The sequence below is a fragment of the Phascolarctos cinereus genome, unplaced genomic scaffold, assembly GCF_003287225.1.
Source record: "Phascolarctos cinereus isolate Bilbo 61053 unplaced genomic scaffold, phaCin_HiC Scaffold_7;HRSCAF=346, whole genome shotgun sequence".
Lineage (NCBI taxonomy): Eukaryota > Metazoa > Chordata > Mammalia > Diprotodontia > Phascolarctidae > Phascolarctos > Phascolarctos cinereus.
The window spans coordinates 47,001,915-47,027,428 of NW_027556180.1; the positions used below are offsets into that span (position 1 = coordinate 47,001,915).

Here is a 25,514-nt window from a genome sequence, read left to right on the forward strand (position 1 = left end):
CTTTGAGATCTTGATCTCCAGTTCTATGTGTGATTCTGATAGCCTCTGAAGAGACTAATGGAATGTCCTGGGATTGTGAGGTTCTCTCGTCCTCTCCAATCACCTGTTTTCCATTTCTTGCTCTGGGCATAGTAATCGAATCAGCCATGCTAGGACTTCTGGAAAGGGAACATCACATACATCAACTCACCATTTCTGTAACTCCATGGCCCAAAACTCTCTTCCTTGACCATGACTACCCTTGTCTTTCCTTACTAAACTGTGAGCTCCTTAAAGGCAGGGATTGTCTCTGTATATCTTATCCCTTAGCACTTATTTCAGTGCTTGGCACTTAGCAAGTGCTCATTCATTCATTCATTCATTCATTCATTCATTCATACCTGAGCACATTTCAGGATCAGAGTGCTATTATCCTTGTCTCCCCCACTGAAATGTCAGTGAGTAAGAATTGTTTCATTCTTTGTACTTGTAGACCCAAGATAGTTAGATGGTGCAGTGGACAAAGCTCCAGGCCTGGAGTTGGGAAGACCCAAGTTCAATTCCTGTCTCAGACATCTGACAAGCTGTGTGACCCATGGCAAGTCACCTAATCCTGTGTGACTCAGTTTCCTCACCTGTATAATGAGCTAGAGAAGGAAATGGCAAGCCACTCCAGTATCCCTGCCAGGAAAACCCCAAATGGTGTCACAAAGAGTGAGACATGAGTGAAACAGCTGAACAACCATAATTTGTATCTCCAGCGCCAGACACGTGGAAGCTTCTTAATGAATGTTTGTTGATTGATTATCCCCACAAAACCAGTCATCATCAGGCAACGTAACCTCTCCATTCACATTTTAAAAGAATTGTATATTAAGAACTCATTTTCTCTTTGTCTCTAGGCCCTGTCATTAAAACAGAAGTGGGAGACACCATCTTGGTCACTTTCCTCAACAGAGCTAGCTATCCCCTCAGCATTGAGCCTCACTGCGTGAGGTTCTCCAAGAGCAATGAAGGATCACGCTACATGACATTCAATGGAAGTGAGTAAGCCGTGACACACATAGCCGCCACTTGACAAAGGTCTGTTGAATTGAATTGAGTAGTTCAGGAGATCAGGCAGGATAGTAAAGTGGAAAGAACACTGCACCAGGAGAGAGAGAGAGAGAGAAGACCTTGGGCTGATTCCTGGCTCTGCCACTTAATCTCTCTATGCCCTTGGGTAAGTCACCCTTTCTGGACCTTGCTTCCCTTGCCTACATAATGATCAATTTGAATAGGATGACTTCCAGGACCTTCTCTTCCAGTTCTGCCTTAATGATCCTGTGGTCCTTCTGTATACTATTCCAATACAATTAGAGCAAGAAAATGAACCTTTGCCTAAAATGTTAAATTCAATGCTTCAAGAATCCCTGGCCGCTCCTACTGACATAGCTCCTGGCCTCCTAAGTTATTTGTTTCTTCCTTAGGTGCACCTCCACCTTCTTCAAGTATACAGCCTGGGGGAAAATTTACCTATGAATGGACTGTTCCAGAAACCGTGGCTCCAACCTCTGCCGATCCAGTCTGCTTGACCTGCCTGTACTACTCTGCCTTCGACCTGGTTAAAGAAGTCACCAGTGGGCTGACTGGGCCACTTCTAGTGTGTAGGAAGGGCAGTCTTCGTGCAGATGGTAGCCTGGTAAGGTAACAAGGACAGGAAAATGGAAAGGCCTGTGTGTTCAGCCTGTCTGATTTAGGGTCTGACGAAAGAAGCTTGGTCAAGTGCCACAGAGCTCTTGGACTACTTGAAATGTGAGCGTGTTTAAATTCTCATTTTACATAGCACATACAGTATTTCAAGGTGAAATTATTTTATTTAAAGTTTAAAGTGTTAAGATGTAAAATATTTTAAAAGATTAGTGTTTGAGAAAGAAGAGCAGTGTGGCATAATGGATGGAGAGGTGGTCTGAGAATCAGGAAGAATTTTCATACAAAATGTCAGTGTGACCCTGGTCTGTCTGTCTGTCTGTCTGTCTCTCTCTCTCTCTCTCTCTTTCTTCTTCCTGTCTGTCTGTCTCTCTCTACCTCTTTGTCTGTCTGTCTGTCTGTCTATTGATCTATCTGGAGATTCAGAAGTGTAGCCAAGACAGCAGTGAGCACAGATGGTCCGAGCACTTTTTAAAAATAATAGCTAACATATATATATATATATATATATATATATATATATATATATATATATAGTGTGTGTGTGTGTGTATGTATATATAATGCCTACTGTGTGCTAGGCATTGTGCTAAGCACTTTAAAAATATTACGGAATTTACAAAGAGGATTTAAATATTACAAAATTATTTTAGAAATTGAAGAAATTGTTTTGAAGTATTGAAGAAATAATTTATATTGTGCTAAGCATTTTGCAAATATTATCTCATTTGATCCTACAATAACCCCAGGAGACAGGTGTTATTATTCTCATTTTACAGTTGAGGAAACTGAGGCAAGAAAAGGCTAAGTGACTTGCCCAAGGTCACACACAGCTAGTAAGTGTAAGAAGCTGAATTTGAATCCAGGTCTTTCTGACTCTAAACTCAGAATTCTACCCATTAGGTCACATTACCTCTTGATGAAGAGCATCTTTCTCATAAGAACCATGGCTATCATCATCAAAAACTTATATTTTTGTCCCATTTGTGGGTGGTGCCATGAGAAGTACCGTGGAAAGCAAGTTGAGCAGACAGAGCACCATCACTCAGAAATCTGTGGAAGCTTTGTTGTTTTCTAGACATCTTGCATTTTGGATTAATGAAACTTCACAGGATTTTTTTCTCATTATGTAATACAAATAGCAATTTGGAGATTATCTTCTTTAGATATTATTAACCTCCATATCCTTCAGGCAACCCCCTAAAATTTGTCTATTAAGTCATAGAAGAGTTGCTATTTGCATTATTGGAAGGTGTTCAGACCCCAGGAATTCCCTACTCCACTCCATTTCCACTCCATTTGAGCTCCCTTTCCATCAATGTTCATAGTAAGAAAAAAATAAATTCCCAATGAAGTCAACCAATTTAAATAGAAGTAGAGACTCCATGAGGCTCATTCATTGTGACTAAATCCAGGGAGCCAGTAGAATCTTTGCCTTTAGAAATCAAGGATCACCTCCTTCAAGGAGATACCCTTCCAACCTTAATTCTATAATAAATCCTCTTTCAAATTTTAATTCTAAGATCTTCTATGTTCATTTTTTCATTCAATACCTATAACAGTGAGAATTTAGGCAGTCAAATTTATCATGAATCTTAAAGTCCCTTTTTCAAGATCACTCCACCCTTTGATTTGTCCACATGAAGACCCAAAGGGTGCATGGGAAAGATCCTTCTTGTCTCATGTTAACTTTTTTTATTTCATCTACAGAAAGGTGTAGACAAGGAATTCTACCTGCTACCTACAACATATGATGAGAACCTAAGCCTGTACTTGGATGAAAATATTAGAAAATTTGCAGGAAACCCCCGCCAAGTGAATAAGGATGATCCAGGCTTCCAAGAATCTAACAGAATGTCCTGTAAGGGAAAGTTTTATTTTATCAGATAATTGAATAAAATAGTGAATGTCATTCTCTCTGCAGTCTACATTTCAAGGTCTTCAGGGACTGGGTTAGAGACACTTTAACAATCCAGTTTAATCCAGTGACCTTTTATGGGCACCTACCATGGAATGAGCCGGGCACTGGGGTTAGAGATGGACCTGGGGTTTCAATGGTATGGAGAAATTCAAAGTGGGGACACTCTCTCCACCAAGGAGAGTCAGTATTTTCTCTATATAGCTGTCTGAGGCATTGGGAGGCTGAGCCACTTGCCTAGAGATGGCTTTTCAGCTCTGTACCCTATGCCATACCATCTCCCTGGGGGTAGCCAAACGAAGATGAAATGGTTCCTGTACAAAAGGAACTAATGTTCTGCCTGGGGTATACAACATATAAACAAGAATGATAATTACAGGGAGATGAAGAAAACATCAACAACAAAGTGGGTTGGGAAAAGACTTGTCTTGGGAGATGGCACATAATCTGAGCCTTGAAAAAAACTGGGAATTCTAAGAAGCAGAGATGAGAGGTAAATGCAGGTTAGGCATTGGGGGACAGCAGAGGAAAAGGGATAGGGCAAAGAGTTGGAGTTCCAGGTTTAGAGAAGATTAAGAAGGGCAATTGGGCTGGAATATACAGTAGGTAAAGAGGATCTACTCCCCTTCTCCAGCTCATATAATACTGTGTGGCAACATGTAATAAACCTGGAAAGACAGGCTTCAGTTAGATTGCTTAGGACTTTGAATGCCAAACAGATGTTTGAGAAATATTATAGGAATAATAGAATGCCACTGAAGTTTCTCAAGCAAGAGAATGATGATTTCCCTCAATCCACCCTACTTTATTTGAATATAATTTTCCCAATAGTAATATTGACTTGAGTCATGTTGGGGACATTGTGGTACACCTTTTTTCATCTTTTCAATTAGGAGAGGAAAGAAGATTTAAAATACAATTGACTAGACTTCTTGAAAAAATAGTTGGCTCAAAAAAAAAAGAAATCACTGACTCACGAACAGAGTTTCTGAGCATAAGAATAAAAAAGGTGTGTGAATCATTTATCAGGGGAATTTATTAAGGGAACAAATGACCACGTCTGGGGTATACATTCATCTGCATGAAGGAGGAAGACTGGACCAGATGTCTTGAGATTCCTTTCAACCGCCTATAGTTCTGAGACTTTAGAAAGTTTGGATACATTGAAGTAATGAAAGTTCAAGTCAGAGACTTGAATTTTGGGTTATTTACTACTAACTAGGCTATTATTTTCAATAATTTAAAATTTATTTTAAAATTTTAAAAGTTTCCATTTAAATTCAGTGTGATTTGAATTCAATTCAATTAAAAAATGTAAAATTTTAAATTTTTAAAAAATTTTTAAAATAATGGAAACTGGAGAAAGGAAGTAGAGATTGGTGGTTAAAACTGAAGAAAAAGTCAGAAGCCTTGGCTGGTTTTTAATTTTTCTAGTGACTTGTGGGGCAAAATTTCATGGCAGATAATTCTGGTCTGGGATTTTCCCAACTCTGATCCCTGACAAATACCACTTTGTTTGTTTTATTAAAGATGAGCAATTCAATTTCTGAGGAACTTGTTATAACTTTGCCTGCTGCCAAAGGGAGGGAGAAACTAAACTGATTAAGGCCCAACAGGTTATATAAAAGTGTCATGCCATTATAGGTCCTCAAGGGAAAGGCATGATAATAAGAAGAGTATGGTTTTTCATTATTCAAGATTTGCAAGTGAAAATACTTAGGAGTGATAATCTCTTGACAAGATTACTTTGGTCTCTTCATGGAGATGAACTTGAGGGGTTCAAAGGATACCAAAATGGGTTGACAATACAGGCCCAGTGATAAAGTATTTGTCACCTGAAGACCTGATACTACAAGAAAAAAGTGCTAGCTCTGCAGCCAGAAAACCTGGATTGAAATCCCACATCTTTCACTTAATATCTTCCTCATAGGTAAACAAATGAATTGGACTAGAAAGTCTGTAAGATCTCTTTAGGTTCTAAATCTATGAAGCAGAATCAAGTTCGTTTACTTGCAACACACACAAGAACCCCAAGATAACAGGATAAAATTTTCGGCCATGGTGACTGTCATAAGATTGCTACTGAGTTGTAGGGGGGATGTGATATGTGTTTGTGGAGAGAGGACTCATCCCAAGGAAATCATGGTCCTTTGATATTTTGAAGTATTCATGAAAATAATAATAATCAACACGCTTTCCTTTCCCATAACTCTTCCAGCCATAAATGGATACATGTTCGGAAATCTACCAGGACTTGATATGTGCCTAGGTGACAAGATATCATGGCATGTCCTCAGTGTGGGGTCAGAAGAAGATATGCATGGGATATATTTTTCAGGAAGCACTTTTGTCTCTTTAGGAGGGAGGAAAGACACTATAAGTGTGATTCCACAAACTTCCTGGACTCTCTTCATGACAGCAGATTCCTCAGGTGAATATTTAATTTTCACTCTGTAATTCTTCTTGGGTAATCAGTAGGAGGTATTCTGTACAGGGCCAAAAGTTCTTACAGCCAGAAGGTTACGGAGACAAAAGAAAGAAATTTTAATTTGGATGGTGCAGGCTGTGCAGTAGAGCAAATAGTGAGCAAGGGAGGGGAGACATATCAGATGAATATCCAAGATGCCCAGTTATTTTCAGGAGGCTGCAGTAGTGCCAAAAAGAAGAAGAAGAAAAAAGAGCAAGGTCATAGATTTCGAGTTGGAAGAAACTTTAGCAGCCCTCTTGCCATCTAGCTCCCTCCTTTTACCGAGGAGGAAAGTAGGACCCTGAAAGACTCAGTGGCCTGCTCAAAGTCACACAGGTAGTGACCAAGAAGGGATGTTTTTACAGTGAACAGCAACCAAAGACACAGACAGTGTTATGGAAGATTATCCTGTTGTTCTGATATTCTGCCTCTCTGGGGTAATTGGTGTAATGCTTTGCATAGGCTGGCACAATTTTCTGGGGCTGCTATGGTTCTTCTACTCCTCCTCCTTCTTGTGGTCTCCGTGTTCATATACTCAAAAGAGCACTGAATTTGGAGTCTGAGGGTCTGGGTTCAAATCCTACCTCATTATCTATATAACTGTGGGGAAAGTACTTTATCCCAGCACCTCAGTTTCTTCAAATGAATGAATCAGACTTGATTTCCTCTGAAACCTTTTCCAGACCTAGATCTAGAACCTTATCCAACGAAGACACTGCTTTCAATAGTGTCAATCACAACTGATCTACACCCTGCCCATTCCGCTCTGTTTTCATCCATGTCCTCCCATGCTTTCTGAAATTAAACAGTTTTGAAACATTCAAAATGATCATTTCTTTACTTCCCTCTATGTTCCTTCTGGTTTTGCCTCATTCCCTAGCCATTGTTTTCCTCTGCTTTCCAACCCTTATTCCCCACTTATGTTCCTTCACCTTCCCATCACACCTTGGCAATGAATTGGGGTCAGTAAAGACCTCCTGCATGCTCCAAACCTCAAAGTTGTTGTTTGTGCCCACTTGTCAAATCTTGCCTTTCTAATACAATGCCAAGTAACTAGAGCTTCAATTCTCCTTCCTCCTGGTGTCGTTTTCCTCATCATTACACCTTTATAAAACGCTTTCCTACTTGTAAACACATGGCACTGCCTATTCCCTGACCTCTTAGGAGTAGAACTGTGGTCTGAGGTCCAAGTTAATCTCTACTAGGGAATGGGCAGTAGCAGGGCATTGTAGGTAGATTTGCACAAATTAGCCATTTGTCTAAATTCTGTAAAAGAAAAAAAAATAGCAGGTGATGTATATGGAACATATATTGTCACACTTGGTTTATGTATTAGCTTTGCCTAACTGCTTCCTTCTCTCTTTTTTATTATTTCTCACAAGGGATGGTTCTCTAGTGAGTGGAGGTGGAGGAGAGAAGAGGAATACAGTCAAAAATAAAGCTGATATAACAACAGATAACAACAATAACTATATTCAGTTGAACAGCAAATATATGTAAAGCTGGGTTCACACATGGTGCCAAATAGTTCTACTGATTGTTTTATTTTTTCCTTTATGACAATCATGTGGTCTCATGTGGATATAGCCCAAAATTATGTAAAATTGTGGGGGTCTAGAAAAGGAAGAAACCTTTATCTAGGAAGGCAGTGTGGCATAGTGGAAAACACCAGGGAATTACTCTACATGAGTGTGTGACTTTGAGCAAGTCATTGAACTTTTTAGGGCCTCACTTTCCTCAGCTGTAAAATGAAGAAGTTCCTCAGTTGTAAAATGACAAGGGGACAACTAAATCCCTTCCAATTTAAAATCTATGATTTTGTTTTGTTTTGGTTTTTTTGCACCACTGGAGCCTCCTAAAAATGATTGTGCATCTCTGATATCAATGTCTTCCTTCCTTTGCTTCCTTTTAAATAAACTGACCACACTCTCTAAATTTAAATTCATTTTTTTTGTCTCCATAAACTTCTGGCTGTAAAAATCCCTGCTTCTGGCTAGACTTCCTCCACTCTTTCTTGACCCACCAAAGCCTAGCTCTGTCCCTTTTCTCTATTCTCTTTCCTAAAGTCTATTCTATGTAAATTTCCTTTCTAACCCTCTCTTTTAACTTCTCTAAATCCTTTCACTTTCTATCAAAACTAAAACATTCGTTGAATCAAGAGAACACAAGGTTCAAACTGAAAAGTGGTGTCAATACATAATGTATATATACCCCTTAGCCTAAACAAGGGAAAAAAATTAGATAAAAGGACAAAGATGTCTTGTCTTTTAGTGGGATTTACTGTTGTGTGGCATAGAGTTTTAGGAAGGATTTGGTTAGTTGGTTTGTTTAATGTAAAGGACTTGTCTTATTATGTATATATATGTGTGTGTGTGTGTGTGTGTGTGTGTGTGTGTGTGTGTGTGTGTGTGTGTGTTCAATTCGCTGAGTACCCAGTAAGTGCCTACTATGAATAAGGCACAGGACAAGGTGCTAGAGATATGAAGGAAAAACCAAAGAGCTCTGCCTTCCAGGAGTCTCTATTTTATTGGCACTTACATTCTATTCATGCCTTTTGAATGGGTTCATATAGGGAAGGGGAGTCTGATAAATTCACTGATCATAAAACCTTCAAAATGACGTCGCTCTTCTTTACCTTCCTAGGGGAATTTGATGTCGTGTGTGTCACAACGGACCACTATACAGCAGGCATGAAAAATAAATACCGAGTAAAACAATGCAACCAGCCTTTTAAAGACAACACGAACTATGAGAAGAACAAGGTTTACTACATTGCAGCTGTGGAAGTTGAATGGGATTATGCTCCCAGTAGGCAGTGGGAAAGGGAGCTGCGTCAGTCACAAGGAGAAAAGTAAGGGGGGGGAGGAAGGTGGCAAAGCCATCTCTAACTGTGAGCAAATGCGCTCCATCCTATACTTCTCTCAGTTATGTGTATATTATGAGTTCCTATTGAATCCAACAAACATTTGTGAAACACTGTGCTAGGCACAGGGGAGTATACAGACAAAACTAAAACTAGCAGTTTACATTCTGTAGGAAGCTGCGTTCAATTTGATTCAGTTTGAGCTGCCTCTGATTTAAAATCTCCACAAGGTTTGATTATGGAAATCTCTCTCCTTCCCTGTCTGTCTGTCTGTCTGTCTGTCTGTCTGTCTGTCTCTCTCTCTCTCTCTCTCTCTCTCTCTCTCTCTCTCTCTCTCTCTCTCTCTCTCTCCTCTCTCTCTCCTCTCTCTGTATCCTTGTTTCTCCCTCTCTGTCTCTCTCCCTCCCTCTCCCTCTCTCTCTCTCTCTCTCTCTCTGTCTCTCTCTCTCTCTCTGTCTCTTTCTCTCTCTCTCTGTGTCTCTCTCCTCTCCTCTCTCTCTCTCTGTCTCTCTCTCTCTCTCTCTGTCTCTCTCTCTCTCTCTGTGTCTCTCTCCTCTCCTCTCTCTCTCTTCTCCTCTCTCTCTCCTCTCTCTCCTCTCTCTTCTCTCTCTGTTTCTCTCTCTCTCTCTGTCTCTCTGTGTCTCTCTCTCCCTCCTTTCTTTTCCTCTCTCTAACTGTCTCTTTCTCTCCACCTTTCTCCTCACTCTTTCACACTGTTTAATGAGTATATAAACTTGGTATAAGGGCCTTCACTTCTGCCTCACTGTTTGATTCTTATTTGACAATATTAACTTTCTTCCTCACATCATTTGATGTCTTTCATTCACTTCCTTCTTAAAAACTCTTACTTCAGTTCTGCTCTACAACCACCTACTAAGTACCCATTATGTGCTGGGTGCGTCCTAAGGCTAAAAACAAAAAGACAAGCATAGGCTAGTCCCTGCCCTCAGGTAGCTTACTTTCCACTGAGGGAACATCCTATATATGCAGATAAGGAAATACAAAGTATGTGTAAAGTAATACGCATAATTTCAAGAAGAAGAAAGTACTAGTAACTAGGAAGGAGGTAGCCCAAGAGCTGAGTGCTTTGAATGGAGTTGGGGATTCTGAAAGGCAAAGACAAGGAGAGTAATGAAAGATGGACCCCACGTACAGGGAAAGCTGGTAGACTAGTTGGATTGTTCCTGAAAATACATTTCAGAATAAAAGATATGAAAGTCCAATATTCTTTTTCCAAATTAAGTATAGGACTATATGGGTGGAAACGATCACCTTTAATAATAAAAATAATCACTCTTCAAGACAGTATCTTTATTCTTTGAATAATGTTATTTTCATGGAAGTTTTAATTTGAGCACTTTGCCCATCTTAAATGTTTAAATGAACTAAACGTTAAGTTTGTGTGTGTCTATGTGTTTCAGTGTGACAGATATGTATTTGGATAAACTCTATGGTTGGTATCTTGGTTCCAAATACAAGAAAGTTATTTACGTTCAGTTCACTGATAGCTCCTTCAAGACTCCAAAACCAAGAACAGAAGAAAATAAACATCTGGATATCCTAGGTACTGAGCTGTGTGATTTGGCTGTTTGCGCTATATGACCTGGGTTAGGTTTTTCTTTCTTTTCTTTAATACCACAAGTGGTTCCACTTCAGAAGGGTCCCACACTGATTTAGACAGATGAGAATGAGCATTGTCCAGAGGATTAGAGCCTTACTACACACGTTGACAAAATACAGCAACCCCAGAGAGTGGACCCCGAAGACAGCTTTAAAATTCAGTTCCAATGTATCTCAAGCTTCCAAAGACAAAATGCTGCCTAGAACCATGTAGCTTTATTTTTTATGTGATTCCAAGCCAGCCCATCATTGCCCTCTTCACATCAAGCTGCTAAGGCTTATCTCAAAACATTAACATCATAGGAGTTGCAGAATCTAGAACTTCAGCATCACCTCCTAGTCCAAGCCCTTAATTTTACAAGTTGAGAAATTGGAACTGGGAGAGGGAGAAGGACTTGTTTATAGGCAGTATCTCCCTACGGTTCATTCAAATCTAACTCAACAGGGACATCTGGGGGGAGGGGGCATCCAGTGGGTACAGTACCTGTCCTAAAATCAGGAGGACCTGAGCATTCTTAGTGAGGAGCACCTAGATGTTTATCTCTGGCTATTCTGTAGGATTTTACTTGGTCTTAAAGATTACAATATTTGTTAATCGTTATAATAGTTTGGACCAAGACTAACATTATAGATAACCCAATATACTTCTAGACTTTACAATTCTTTGAGATTGTTACATTACTTTATGCTGCAAAGACAAGAAGATGCTTAGCATGCATAGCAGGGTAGTCTGCTGATGGAAAGGAACAGAAAAAAATGTCAAGGAAATTTTATTTGATTGAAATTTAAAAGTACTAATCGATTGGTCAGTCAGCAAGTGTCTCTTAGGAGTACTAGAGACATAAGTACAAAGAACGAAAAAATCCCCGTTAGCAAAGAGTTTGCATTCAAATAAGGGTGATGAGTATATGTGGAAATATATATGTTATAAATATAAAGTAAATAAGTACAAATATATGCAGATAGTTAAATTATATGGCACTTTAGAAAAAAAGAAATTAGCAGTTGGGGAAATCAGAAAATGATAATAACAATAGCTAATATTTCTATAGAATTTTAATGTTGCGAAACACTTTATATATTTTATCTCATTTGATCCTTGCAAGAAACCCTGGGAGGTAGGTGATATCATCATCATTCCCATTTTACAGGTGAGGAAACTGAGGTAGACAGAGGTCAAATGAATTGTCTATGGTCATGTATCTAGTCAGTGTCTGGAGCCAGGATTCCAACTTGTGTTTTCTTAACTCCAAGACCAGCATTCTGTGCATTGTGTCAAGAAGTAGAAGGCCTGCTTAGAGACACCATACAGAGAACTCCTGCTTCTAGAGTCTAAATCCTGTGCTAATGTAGGGAAAGGTCTTATTTAGTGTCCAGTCTCCTCTGAAACCATTTTGTCAGTATTCCTAGCCAGATGCACCAAATCTAGCTCAGTATTACCCAGAACCATATTCATTAGCAGGCTTTAACCATAGAGCTCCTGGTAAGCAAGGAGAACATAAAATAAACATCTAATAACAATTGCCTTGTATAGTGCATTAAAATTTGCAATGCATGGAAGAGACATTGCTTCATTCAAGTCTCATCACAATCTTCTTATGGAGGTATTACAAGTTGTACCCATTTTACAGAGGAGGAAACTAAGACTTATGGCTAGTAAGTTTAAGAGGTTAGATTTGAAAAGTGTCTTTGTGTGTCTCCCTCTCACAAGTCCAGTACTATGCCATGTTGCCAAAACAAAAATATTTCCCCTACAACAATCTTAAGAAACAAATAGAGAAAGTGCAACTCAGAGAGATTCATTGATTTCCCCATGGTCACACAGCTTGCAAGAATATTTGTTTGAGAATCAGAGGCCATGGGTGCTGGTACTTATTATCTGTGATGTAGGATAAGTCACGTCACCTCCATAGGCCAGGTTCCTCATCTGTAAAAGCAGCAGGTTGGACTACGTGATGGCTAACATTCCTTCTACCTCTCAATCTATAATCCTAAATATCAGGGCCAAGACTCAGAGCTAGGGTCCCTGACTTCGAATTCTTCAATTTGTCCTACTAAACCATCTTGTCTCTTCAGTGCTATGATGGGAATTCTGTTCATCAGCAATTGTTGCGGGCTATCACATTTTTGATAGGACAGAAAGATGAAGAAAAAATATTCCTCTTTCCTCCTATCCCTTGGCCCCTTGTCATGAGATTTTCATTTGGTTCATTAGGAAAGAAAAGAAAAAGGAACTGGCTCAAATTTTAAACTCCCAGGAATGCCATAATCTGATGTATCAAATGGTTCTTACAGAGGCCATTGTTCTAAAGATGATGTTCTGGAATCTAGGTCACCAAAGTCATGAAAGCAGCTGAAAGCCATGCTTTATAAACCAACCATGAACTTTTTATTTGCTGCGTCAGTTTGGTAGGCTTACAGTTCCCACCCAAACTCCCCAAACCTCTCAACCCAAACCTTACCACTTTGCAAAAAACTTTTTTAATATTTTATGAGGGACCTAAAACCACTACCCCCCCCAAAAAAAAACCCCTTCATAGAGTAGGTGCCTTTGACAAGGCTATGCCAGGTCAGGGTACTCTGTGGTTCTGTACTAGCACAAAAGAAAACACTGTTCATGAGCCCCCACCAATGTTCTTGCTTTTACTTATCAGCCAGAGTATATAATTAGTTCATAGCAAAGATATTTAACAAAATTAAGAAATGTAGCAATAAGACATTTGCTTACAATCCTGGACTAGACTTTTTTGAGAACTCACTTTGTGAGGAGAAGGGGAAGGCTTGTGGTATCCAAAGGTGCTGTAGTTAAATAAAAAGATAACTGATGAAAATCACTATGCTTATGTTTGGGAGGGTAGATGACTTAATATTTATATTTTAAGTGAAATAATACTAATGTATCTTTTTGTTTACTCCTACTAGGCCCACTAATTCAGGTAAACATTAGGGATACAGTTACAATTGTCTTTAAAAACACAGCCAACAGGTCTTATTCCATACATGCTCATGGAGTGAAAACAGATTATTCTACTGTTACTCCAACAAAACCAGGTAATTACTTGGGGAGAGAAATCATCTAGGATAAGGAGTCTTTCTTGAATGCTTAATGGGGCTGTGATTTCTTCTGTGCAAGGACTGCTTTCTAGCAAAAAGAAATCATAAACTTGTTCTGATTTATTAAATGGTCTCTGAGAGTCTCTAAGGGGCTTTGGTTCCCCTGTTAATGGACCTCTCCAATTCAGCCAGTCTGGCTCATCAATAGGCCCATTCTTGAACCTTTCCAGTCTGTGAGGATCTGCCAGAGTTTGTATTTACCTTACAATTCTTTGAGAACCCAGGGTCACCTCGGATGTGATGTGAAATAGAACCTTACTTGAGGCAAGGATGATTTATGAAGAGTATTATACCCCACAAAAATCTTATAATATGAAGGTCAGATGAACATTAATAATAATAGCTAGCATTTATATAATGTTTATTTCATCCTCATAACAACCCTGGGAATCAGATGCTATTATTATCCCATTTTACAGAAAAGAAAACTGAGGCAGACAGAGGTTAAGTGACTTACCCAGGGTCACACAGCTAGAAAGTATCTGAGACAAGATTAGTTTCAAGTGTTCTTAACTGCAGGTTAAGAAATTAAAAAAAAACCTCACAAACCAACACTTCTGGTAATGTAAAACATTCTCAAGGAAGATACCTTGTCCAGAGAATTTGAGAGGAGTAAATGTCAGAAATTATGTGTGGATGGTATTTTTTTCAAATGCTTTGCAAATTTGCATCTACTTATAATTAGATTTGCAAACAGATTTCTCTATCAATATAAGCCAGTGAGTGGTAGGTGAGGAAGAAGATAAAAACTAAGTAATTAACTACAAGGTAGTTTCAGAGGAAGAGTACTACCAGGTGGAAGGATTGGAAAGGATTCACGTAGAAGGTGGTGATTGAGCTGTGGTTTGAAGGAAAAGAAGAATTGTATAAGGTAGAGGGGAAGAGGGAAAACATCCCAGGCAATTAAATATATTGCAGGTACTCAATAAATAGCTGTTGAATTGAAACAAATTAAGTAGAATATATTTTCCTCAACAGGGGAAATAAGAACATATAGGTGGAAAATCCCTGAAAGATCTGGGCCTACCAAAAATGGCTCTGTTTGCATACCCTGGGTTTACTACTCAACTGTGAATCCAGTTAAGGTAAGCTGTCCATCACGTGACTGTTTTCATGATATTTTTTAATATAGCAGACTTGTGATACAAGGAAAGTGTGGTGGTTCTTAAAAAAAAAAATCTAGTCAAAGCCAGATGTGCTGGCCCATGCCTGTAATCTCAGCTAGTGAGCAGGCTGAGGCTGGTGGATTGCCTGAGTTCAGGAGTTCTGAGATGCAGTAGGGTCCTTCAGGCATGCACATTATACCTGGTACTAGTATGTAAGCTCTCTCAGAACCAGGAGCCTCCAGAAGGAGGACCATACCAGCCCAGTTGGTAATGGAGCTGGTCAAGGCTTCCATACTGATCAACAATAGGACCAGGTCCATGAATCACCACTGAACAGTCAGCCTGATTGGGACAAGGAGAGCCAATCTCAAAAAGACCAAAAAGAAAAGCCCAATTCTATGTAAATTTCCTGTGCTAACAAACCACTCTCATCTCCTCTTTTGAATAGCACCAAAAAAGGCTTGTGTTTTTCAAAGATAGAATGCAATAATCATACTATGATTCCCAAGAACCCATAAATTGTCCCCTGGGATCGGGGACTATTTCATCTTTTTTATCCCACATAGTAGGCTCTTAATATATGTTTGTTGATTGACTGGGGAATGAATGAATTCAAAATCTCAGAATTAGAGTTGATTCCATTAAAAAATATGCCTAATGAGAAATGTTTAATTCTCTTTTCAATTGTGCAATCTAAAATGTCTTCACATTGTGTTACTCTGCTTCAGCTACAGAATTTCAAATGCTAAATACATAGGCCTTGTTGCTCAGCTAGATCTAGTTAGATTTCCTTTGATGCCCTTGGAAGGAAGGGAGCAAACATTTATTAAATGCATACCATTGCGCTAAGTGCTTTACAAATGTTATTTTCATTTCATCCTCACAACAACCCTGTGAGGGAGATGCTATTAGTATCCCCACTTTACAAAAAAAGGAAACTGAAGCAGGTAGAGGTTAAACAACTTACCCAAAGTCATACAAATAGTTCTAAGGGTTGCGGGGAGGGAATTGGATGGGGTGAGGAAGAAAGAGGGTTGAACTCAGGTCTTTGACAACCTTTTGAGAACCCTTTTTCCATTGAACCATCTAACTGCCTTCTTGATGTTAGGAAATTCTTACCATTAGAGTTAGTTGCTATCATAGTCTATAATTCAGTGTCTTGATCTGATTTGTGTTTTCAGGATTTCTACAGTGGATTAATTGGAACTTTGATAGTATGTCGCCAAAACGCCACCAAGAACTCTGCTGCTAGCCATGTTCTTAACCTAGTTCTTTCTTTTATTATTTTTAATGAGAATGAATCCTGGTACTTTGATGAAAACATCAAAAAGTATTCTCCACATCCAGAGGAAGTAAAAAAAGAAGATCCGGAATTTATTTTAAGCAACCAAATGCATGGTAATACTGTGTCTCAGAGCCGATGTGGTCAACAATAGCCAACTCTCAGTTTGCTTTATAAAGGGAAACTGAGGATCTAGAACCACAGAAAATTGGAAGGTCTTTCTATAGAAATATAACTGCAAATGCAGAATCATATTTCCTCCCTCATATGATCATCCAACTTAATAGGAGGCCCGACTCCTTTCAGAGGGGAATATGCCAGGATCCCAAATGGAATCATCCAAATAGGAATGAGGAAGCATTAACCAGTTACAACTTTGAGCTTCTATTTTAAAAGTTAAGATTATACATTTAAAATTGAACTAAACATACATTCTGTTTCCATTTCATATTAGTTGGAATTACATTCTAATACTGTTTTGAAACTGCTGAAAGATTTTATATTTGTATATGCATATACATGTGTATACATATATTATGTATATATAGGTAGAAAATTAAATATGCGTATAGATGCACACATGGAGAAATTCAGTCATGTATACAAAATACCTTATCTCAGAGATATAGACCAATAGGTTTCCAATTTTAAATAGCAGAAACTGAGTGCTACATGATAATGAATGCTGACATTACAGGTCAACAATATAAATGGAAATTGAAAATTATCCTTGATTACTTATTGAGTATGTCAATACATGTATAAACAGAAATGTTTAAATGCACACAGACCGGGATTTTTAGTTAGTATAGAGGACTCCCAGTGAAGGAAGCTCTTCTAGAATTTGGCAACTCTTCTAGAATTTATCTTCTCAGAGTGTGGCTTGGAAGCACTGAGAGGCCCATGGTCACATTGCCAGTGTAGATCAGAGACAAGCCTTGTACCAAGGGCCTTCCTGACCCCAAGGTCAGAACTATATCTCCCAGATCACCTTGTATCTTAGAGAGACAGACAGACAAATTGACAGGTAGGTAGGTAGATAGGTAGGTAAAAAGGAAGATAGGTAGATAGAGATAGAAAGAGAGATAGATAGAAAGGTAGGTAGAGAGACAGAGAGAAAGAGAGAAAAAAATAGAGGGAGGTAGGTAGATAGATAGATAGATAGATAGATAGATAGATAGATAGATGAAGATAGACAGGTAGGTAGATAGAAAATGGACAGATAGATAGACAGTAGATAGGCAGACAGGCAGATAGATAGATAGAAGATATATAGATAGATAGATAGATAGATAGATAGATAGATAGATAGATAGATAGATATAGACATATAGATATAGAAAAATAGGTAGATAGATAGATAAAGATAGAAAAATAGACAGAAATAGATAAATAGTAGATAAGCAGAAATATAGAAATAGAGAAGTAGGTAGGTAGATAGAAAGAGAGAGAAAGATAGAAAATAGACAAAGAGAGAAAGATGGCAGATAGACAGATAGAAAGAAATGGATACAGAAAAATAGAGAGATAGGTAGATAGATAGATAGATAGATAGATAGATAGATAGATCGATGAAAATAGACAGAGATAGACAAATAGGTAGATAGAGATAGAAAATATACAGATAAAAACATAGGCAGTAGGTAGGTAGACAGGCAGATAGGTAGATAGAAATAGACTTATAGATATAGAAAAATAGGTAGGTAGATAGAGATAGAAAAATAGACAGAGATATACAAGGAATAGATAAGCAGAAAGACAGACAGACAGAAATAGAGGGGTAGGTAGAGAGAAAGAGAGAAATAAACAGGTAGTTAGATAGCGATAGAAAATAGACTGAGATAGACAGTAGATAGGCAGACAGGCAGACAGATAGATAGGTAGGTAGATAGAAATAGATACAGAAAAATAGATAGGTAAGTAGGTAGGTAGATAGATAGATAGATAGATAGATAGATAGATAGATAGATATAGAAAAATAGGTAGATAGAGAGAAAAATAGACAATAGATAAGCAGATAGATAGATGGATGGATAGATAGATAGACAGACAGACAGACAGACAGACAGATAGATAGATAGATAGATAGATAGATAGACAGATAGATAGATGGATAGATAGATAAATAGATGAATGGATGGATAGATAGATAGAGAGATGGATGGATGGATAGCTAGATGAATGGATGGATAGATAGGCAAACAGACAGATGGATAGATAGATAGATAGATAGATAGATAGATAGATAGATAGATAGATAGATAGATAGATGGATGGATGGATGGATAGCTAGAGGAATGGATGGATAGACAGACAGACAGACAGACAGGTAGATAGATAAATAGATAGATAGATAGATAGATAGATAGATAGATAGATAGATAGATGGATGGATAGCTAGATGAATGGATGGATAGATAGACAGACAGACAGATAGATAGGTAGATAGAATAAACTACAATCTCCTTTGTTTAGTATTTTAAATCCTTCATAATCCAGCTTTAGCCTATTTCCCCTGCCTGATTTCACGTAATTCTTACTCACAGACTCTACGATAGTACCAAACTGTCCTGCTTGCTTTTCCCCTCCTATAACATCCCCTGTCCCACCACTGTGCCTTTGCACTAACTCACTTCCATGCTGAGAATGCTCTCTGCCCTCACTGCTGTGTCTTAGAATCCCTTACTCCCCCTTGGGGCAGCTAGGTGGCGCAGTGGATAGAGCACCGGCCCCAGAGTCAGGAGGCCCTGAGTTCAAATGCGGCCTCAGACCAAACACTTGACACTTACTAGCTACGTGACCTTGGACAAGTCAAAAAAATCCCTCACTCCCCTCAGAGCTTAGCGACAATGCCACCTTCGACAGTTAAGGCCTTCCTCAATCCCTATAGTTGTTCCTTTACTAACTATTTCCCTGCACCAACTAGTTATTGATGCATAGACACGCATGTGTATCTATACAAATATACATGTTTCTATATGTATATACATGTATGTCATATGTGTATGTGTGTATACATTTGTAGATATACATACACCCACACTCCCTAACCTTAGCCAGATTGTGATCTGTATTACTGGAGATAATTCCCGCTCCAGGAGTTACTTAGCTGCTGAAATCTTACATATCCTTATCTTAGCATCCTTCCTAATGAACAGAGAATATAAGCGAAGGTTCTTTTTCATAAGAAATCAAAGTTAAAAAGGCAATGCTAAAACAGCTTTTGTTTTGCTTTCTTTAGTAATGAAAACTCTAGTAGTAGAAGCTTTTTTTTTAAATGAACAAATGGATCGATTACTTTAGAAGGACTAGTTATCCTTCTTTAGAATCTTTACTGCTTCTTAGTTATTGACTATATTTAGAAAATGTCCTATCATTTCAAATCCTTTTTTTTAAAATATCTGATGATGCTTTTTGTCTCTCAGCAATTAATGGAAGACTTTATGGAAACAACCAAGGTCTGATTATGCATGTTGGAGATACAGTGAACTGGTATTTGATTGGCTTGGGGAGTAATATAGATGTCCACACAGCTCACTTCCATGGCCACAGCTTCAGATATAAGGTACACACTTAGTCTGCCACAGATTAATTTTTTTTTCTGGTGCTTTGTGAATTCATGGATGGACTTGTGGGGAATTGTAAAATGATACATAAGATCATGGCTCTAAAACTAGAAGGGACCTCAAAAGACATCTAGTCCAGTTTCTCTCATTTTATTTACTTATTCAATCAGTCATTTAATTTTTTAAAATTATTTAATTTATTTATTAGACACTGAGTTGTCCTAGCTATCCAAGGCTGGACGAGTAGTGACCATTCACAGGCCCCTGAACCATGATCATCATGGAAACTTTGCTTCGTTTCTAACTGGCCTGATTCACTCTTCCTTAGGCAGCCTGGCGTCCTCTGGTTCCAGGGCATTCACTGTATTGATGCTAGTCTTACTGCACACAGAGTTCCAAAGCTTAAGCAATCCACTGATCTTCTCAACCTCCCCAGTATCAGGGATTACAGTCATATGCCATCATGCCCAGACCCACTCATTTTATAGATGAGGAAACTGGGGTTCAAGGAGCTTCATTGATTTGCCCACCATCATCTGGGTAGTAAGTTTCAATTGTAGGATTTGAACCAAGTCCTCCTTAATCAGTTAATCAGCAATTAAATATTTATAGAGTACCTACTATTCGCTAAGCACTATGCTAGCTGCTATATAAAATTAAATAAGTCAAAATCAAATTAAAGAGAAGAACGCTGGAGCAATGAAAAGACATGAGATGTCATGAGATGCTAACAATCTAGTTGAAGAGACAAGATTCATTACGCACAAGAAAATTACCAGACAATAGTAGATGGGACAAAATTAAGTTCTGAATTGTGTAGTAGACAGTATGTATATGATAGGAGTTCAGAGGAAAGAGAGATTAATGAGAGTTGGAGTAGTTCTCTGAGAGGAAGGGAGGTGAGCTGGACTTTGAAAAATGGATAGAATTTGAATGAGGGTAAGAAGACAGAAAGAGGGACAAGGAAACCCCAGTTCAATGGAAAATGAGCAAAGAGATGGAAAAGGGAACCCCAGGATATACCACATTCCAAGGAAAGTGAAATGAATGGTCTGATGGAATTAGCATTTGTGTTGAGGAGTAGGAGGGGTCATAAGGTAGGTTCAGATTAATCAGGACCTTGAAAATTAAGCACAGTATATACCCAAAGAGATAGTCATGTTAATGTCAATCTTTGTTTTCCCATAAAATGAAAGGAATGAACTTTTCAAGATTTTCTTTCCTCACAAAATCTGACACTCTTTTAAAAATGTATCTTCCAAAGTGCCTATAAAAATTCAAGTACCCAGGGCCACATGGACCTTAATTAAACCTGTATTTGAGCAGCTCTGATTGATAATTACAAGTTGTCAGGTTATAAATTATGCAACTACCTGAATTACCTCAAGTAAATACACTGATATTATTTCACCTTTCTCATTCAGGATGCTGGATTTTTTCGCTCAGATGTTTACGACCTTGTTCCTGGAACATTCAAAACTGTTCAAATGTATCCAAAAAATGTCGGGACTTGGTTATTTCACTGTCATCTTAGTGAACACATTGGTGCTGGAATGGAAAGCACCTACACTGTTTTACCGAGAGAAGGTAAGGGTTATTAAGGGGCTTGATGAAAGTTCTTATGACCGTGGCAGCTTAATGTATCTATAGAAGGTAAGAAGGAACATCTTGTTGAGAGATCCTCCCAAGTGACTGTCTTGTAAAGATAGATAAGCTTTTTTTTTCTTTGATGAAATCTAAAGTAGTCATTCTTTACCTAATATCAGGAACTGTAGTGTTAGCCATTGTTCAAACAGGTATAGAACTGGAAGGGATGTGTTAAAGGGCATATAGTCCAACACCCTTATTTTACAAATGTGGAAAAGCAGAAGTGAATTGCCCAGGGTAACAGAGGTAAATAAACAGAAGCAGATTTGAACCCAGGTGCTCTAACTCTGAATCTGGTACCTGAATCTACCTCCTGCTAGTTATTTTTTAAAGTGTATAATACATCACTGAGACACCATAACCATAAACCCATGACTAATATTTATTGTTTTGACTTTTGGAATCTGTTTCTTTTATAGTCCCTGTTTATATAAGAGGGTTCAAGTGGGTACTATATTTATTTCTAGATTGGTCTTATCTGAAGTCAGGCAGGCAGTATAGAAACTGTCTGCATCACCTATTCATGGGGAATCAGGTTTGGCACGACACCCAGCTTTGCAAAGTAATTTTCTGGATGGAAGACAATTGGGGAACTGGAATCAGACTGCTCACTTTGGGATGGATGACGGAGGTCTTCTCAAGAGATGATAGGAGTAGGATGGCTAAAAGAAAGGAGCTATGTATGGTGCGAAGACTCCACCCAGATTCCATTTCCCAGCCCATATAATATTAATATTCATTATGAGGAGGAGAATCCATCATTTTAGGTTTGTGAAATGCTTTCCTCACAAGCCTGCAAAGTGGGTAGAGTGCAACTATTTCTATTACTGTTTGGAAGAAGAGGAAACAAGTCCATAGAATTTAACTGAATGCCTGGGGCCATACAAGTAGTGAATGCCAGAGCTGAGATGGGAAACCAGGGCTCCACATTTCAAGTCCAGAATTCATACCCACTGAAAGCTGGCCTATCCTTGATGGATAATGCCACCATTGAGATGGAGTGGAATTTCTTCACCTAGCCCATTACAGAAAATGGGAAGCAGAGGAAGAAACAATGACACAGAGGTCCTGGACTCCAATCACTCCTTTGATACTTACTCTGTGTGGCGTCAGTTAAATTCTTATCAAAGAAAAGCTATTAGTAACGTCCTCTTCATTTTGGGGATAGCTTCTAGGGAAAAAATATTTAATTTAACAATAATCTAGTATCCAAGCAATTTCTGTCAGAGTCCAGAGAGATAGAAAGAAACAGAGAGACAGATTCAGAAAGAGGAGGAAGAGGGAGGGAAGGGGAGAGAGAGAGAGAGAGAGAGAGAGAGGATGTCCAAACTAGCATAGTTGCTCCCTTCACTCCAACATGACTCTCTAGCCCAAAAAAATCACAATAATATAACAATCTTGAAGAATATATATATATGTATATATATGTATATATATATATGTATATATATGTACACATACACACACATATATGTACAGTTTGGGGTTAACATGCCAAAATAATTGACTAACATTCACCATCCCATTTGTCAAGGAATCAGTGGGACTCCTCCCAGAAATAAATATTGAATATGAGGGTGAATCTCTTCTGTCAGTCAGTCAATAAACATTGATTATGCACTTACTATGTTCCAGATGCAGTGTTCGGTGTTGGGGATATAAAAGGAGGTACAAGACAGTCCCTGCTCTCAAGGAACTCACAATTTATTAGGGGAGACAAGTAAACAAATATGTACAAACAATCTATATACAGGATAAATAGGAAATAATCAATAGAGACAAGGCACTAGAATTAAGAAGGGTTGAGAAGTGATGTTGCAAGCTAAAATTGATAGGTCTTGGCAACAGATTAGTTTTGATTTTTTTGAGTGGGAGCAGGTAAGATAGGTATCATAGGATGACATCTGAACAATAGAAGAGGGGTTTCCCCTTGAATGGAATAGAGGACAGGTAGGTAAGTCTAGGACACTGTCAATACATGGATCAATAATCCAATCAGTCTAGAGTTGGGGAAGATAATACTCTTTTATATTACTTAATATTTTTATTTTTCCCCCAACTACATACAAAAGAAACTTTTAACATTCATTTTAAAAATTTTGAGCTCCAAATTCTCCCTCTCCCTCCTACCCCCCCTCATTGAAAAGTCAGGCATTTTAATATAGGCTATACATGTGTAGTCATGTAAATCATATTGCCATCTTAGTCATGTTATGAAAGAAGACACAGACCAAAGAAAACAACCAAGTAAAAATAAAGAAAGTTTAAAAATATGCTTCAAACTGCATTCAGACTCCATCAATTCTTTTTCTGAAGATAGATAGCTTTTTCATCATAAGTCCTTCAGAGTTGTCTTGGATCATTGTATTGCTGAGAAGAGCTAAGTTATTCACATTTGATAATCTTATAGTATTGCTGTTACTGTGGGCAATGTTTTCCTGGTTCTGCTCATTTCATTTTGCATCAGTTCATGTAAGTCTTTCCAGGTTTTTCTAAGAGCATCTTGCTGATCATTTCTTATAGTACAATAGTATTCCATCACAATCATATACCACAGTTTATTGAGCCATCCCTCATGGAAATCCCTTCCATTTTTAATTCTTTGCTTCCACAAGAAGAGTTGCTATAAACATTTTTGTATATATAGGCTCTTTTCCTTTTTTAAAAAAAATATATTTTTGGGATACAGACCTAGCAGTGGTGTTGCTGGATCAAAAGGTATGCATGATTTTATAGTCCTTTGGGCATAGCTCCAAATTGCTCTCCAGAATGATAGAATCAATATACAACTTCACCAACAGTGCATCAGTGTCTCAATTTTCCCACATCCCCTCCAACATTTGTCATTTTACTTTTCTGTCATATCAACCAATCTTATAGGTGTGGGGTGGTACCTCAGAGTTTTTTTAATTTGCATTTTTTCTAATCAATAGTGATTTAGAGCATTTTTATATGACTATAGATACCTTTGATTACTTTGTCTGAAAACTGCTTGTTCATATCCTTTGACCATTTATTAGTTGGGGAATGGCTCTTATTTTTATGTAATTGATGCAGTTCTTTATATATTTGAGAAATGAGGCTTTTATCAAAGAAACTTGTTGTAAAATTTTATTCACAGTTGATTACTGTTTTTCCCTCCATCCTGTTTTCTCAATTTACCTACTCTCTCTCTTTTCACCCTGTTCATTTTTTAAAGTGTTTTGTTTTTTGCTATCACCTCCCCCAATCTGCCTTCCCTTCTATCAGCACCCCCCCACACTTTTCTTATCCCTTTCCTCTCCTACTTTTCTGTGGGGTAAGATAAATTTCTATACCCAACTGAATGTTTATGTCACTGACTTTTTGAGCCAATTTCAATGAGAGTAAGGGTCATATGCGCCCCCCTTTTCCACCTTTTCCTTCATTGCACCTCATTTATGAGAAATAATTTACCTCATTCTACATCTCCTTTTCTCTCATGATTTCTCTTTTCTGCTTACCTTTTTATGCTTCTCTTGAGTCTTGTATTTGAAAGTAAGTTTTTCAATTCAGCTCTGATCTCTTCATCAGGAATGCTCAGAAGTCCTCTATTTCATCAAATATCCATTTATCCACATTAAGGATTATATTCAGTTTTGCTGGGTGGGTAATTCTTGGTTGTTATTCTAGCCTTTTTGTCTCCTGAATATCATATTCCAAGCCCTTTGATCTTTTAATGTAGAAGCTGCTAAATTTTATGTTATCCTGACTGTGACTCCATAGTACTTAAATTGTTTCTTTCTGGCTGCTTGCAATATTTACTCCTTCACCTTGGAGGTCTGAAATTTGACTACAATATTCCTGGGAGTTTTCATTTTGTGATCTCTTTCAGGAGGTGATTAGTGGGTTCTTTCAATTTCTATTTTACCCTCCAGTTCTAGAATATCAGCATAGTTTTCCTTGATAATTTCTTTGAGAGAGGATGTCTAGGCTTCTTTTTTGATTATGGCTTTCAGGTTGCCTAATAATTCTTACATTATCTCTGCTGGTTCTATTTTCCATGCCAGTTGTTTTCCCAATGAGATATTTCACGTTTCCTTCTATTTTTTCCCTTTGATTATGTTTTATTGCTTCTTGACGTCTCATGAAATCATTAGATTCCATTTGTCCAATTCCGATTTTTAAGGAATTATTTTTTTTCAGTGAGTTTTTGTACCTTTTTTTTTTCCATTTGTCTAATTCTACTTTTTAAGGAGTTCTTTTCTTCAGTGAATTTTTGTACATCTTTTTCTATGTGGTCAG

General features: G+C 38.0%; 1 protein-coding gene across 1 annotated transcript in view; it reads left to right on the forward strand.

The window, feature by feature from the left end:
• The window catches only part of LOC110203323 (ceruloplasmin-like), a 52,083-nt gene that overhangs the window by 24,594 nt on the left and 1,975 nt on the right, over positions 1-25,514 (forward strand). Inside the window, exons 8-18 of the mRNA XM_078147655.1 lie at positions 882-1,022; positions 1,449-1,660; positions 3,379-3,529; positions 5,805-6,017; positions 8,697-8,904; positions 10,338-10,480; positions 13,459-13,587; positions 14,629-14,735; positions 15,938-16,154; positions 19,464-19,603; positions 21,029-21,191. Of these exons, the coding sequence (XP_078003781.1) occupies positions 882-1,022; positions 1,449-1,660; positions 3,379-3,529; positions 5,805-6,017; positions 8,697-8,904; positions 10,338-10,480; positions 13,459-13,587; positions 14,629-14,735; positions 15,938-16,154; positions 19,464-19,603; positions 21,029-21,191 (1,824 nt within the window). The remainder of the gene's footprint in view (positions 1-881; positions 1,023-1,448; positions 1,661-3,378; positions 3,530-5,804; positions 6,018-8,696; positions 8,905-10,337; positions 10,481-13,458; positions 13,588-14,628; positions 14,736-15,937; positions 16,155-19,463; positions 19,604-21,028; positions 21,192-25,514) is intronic.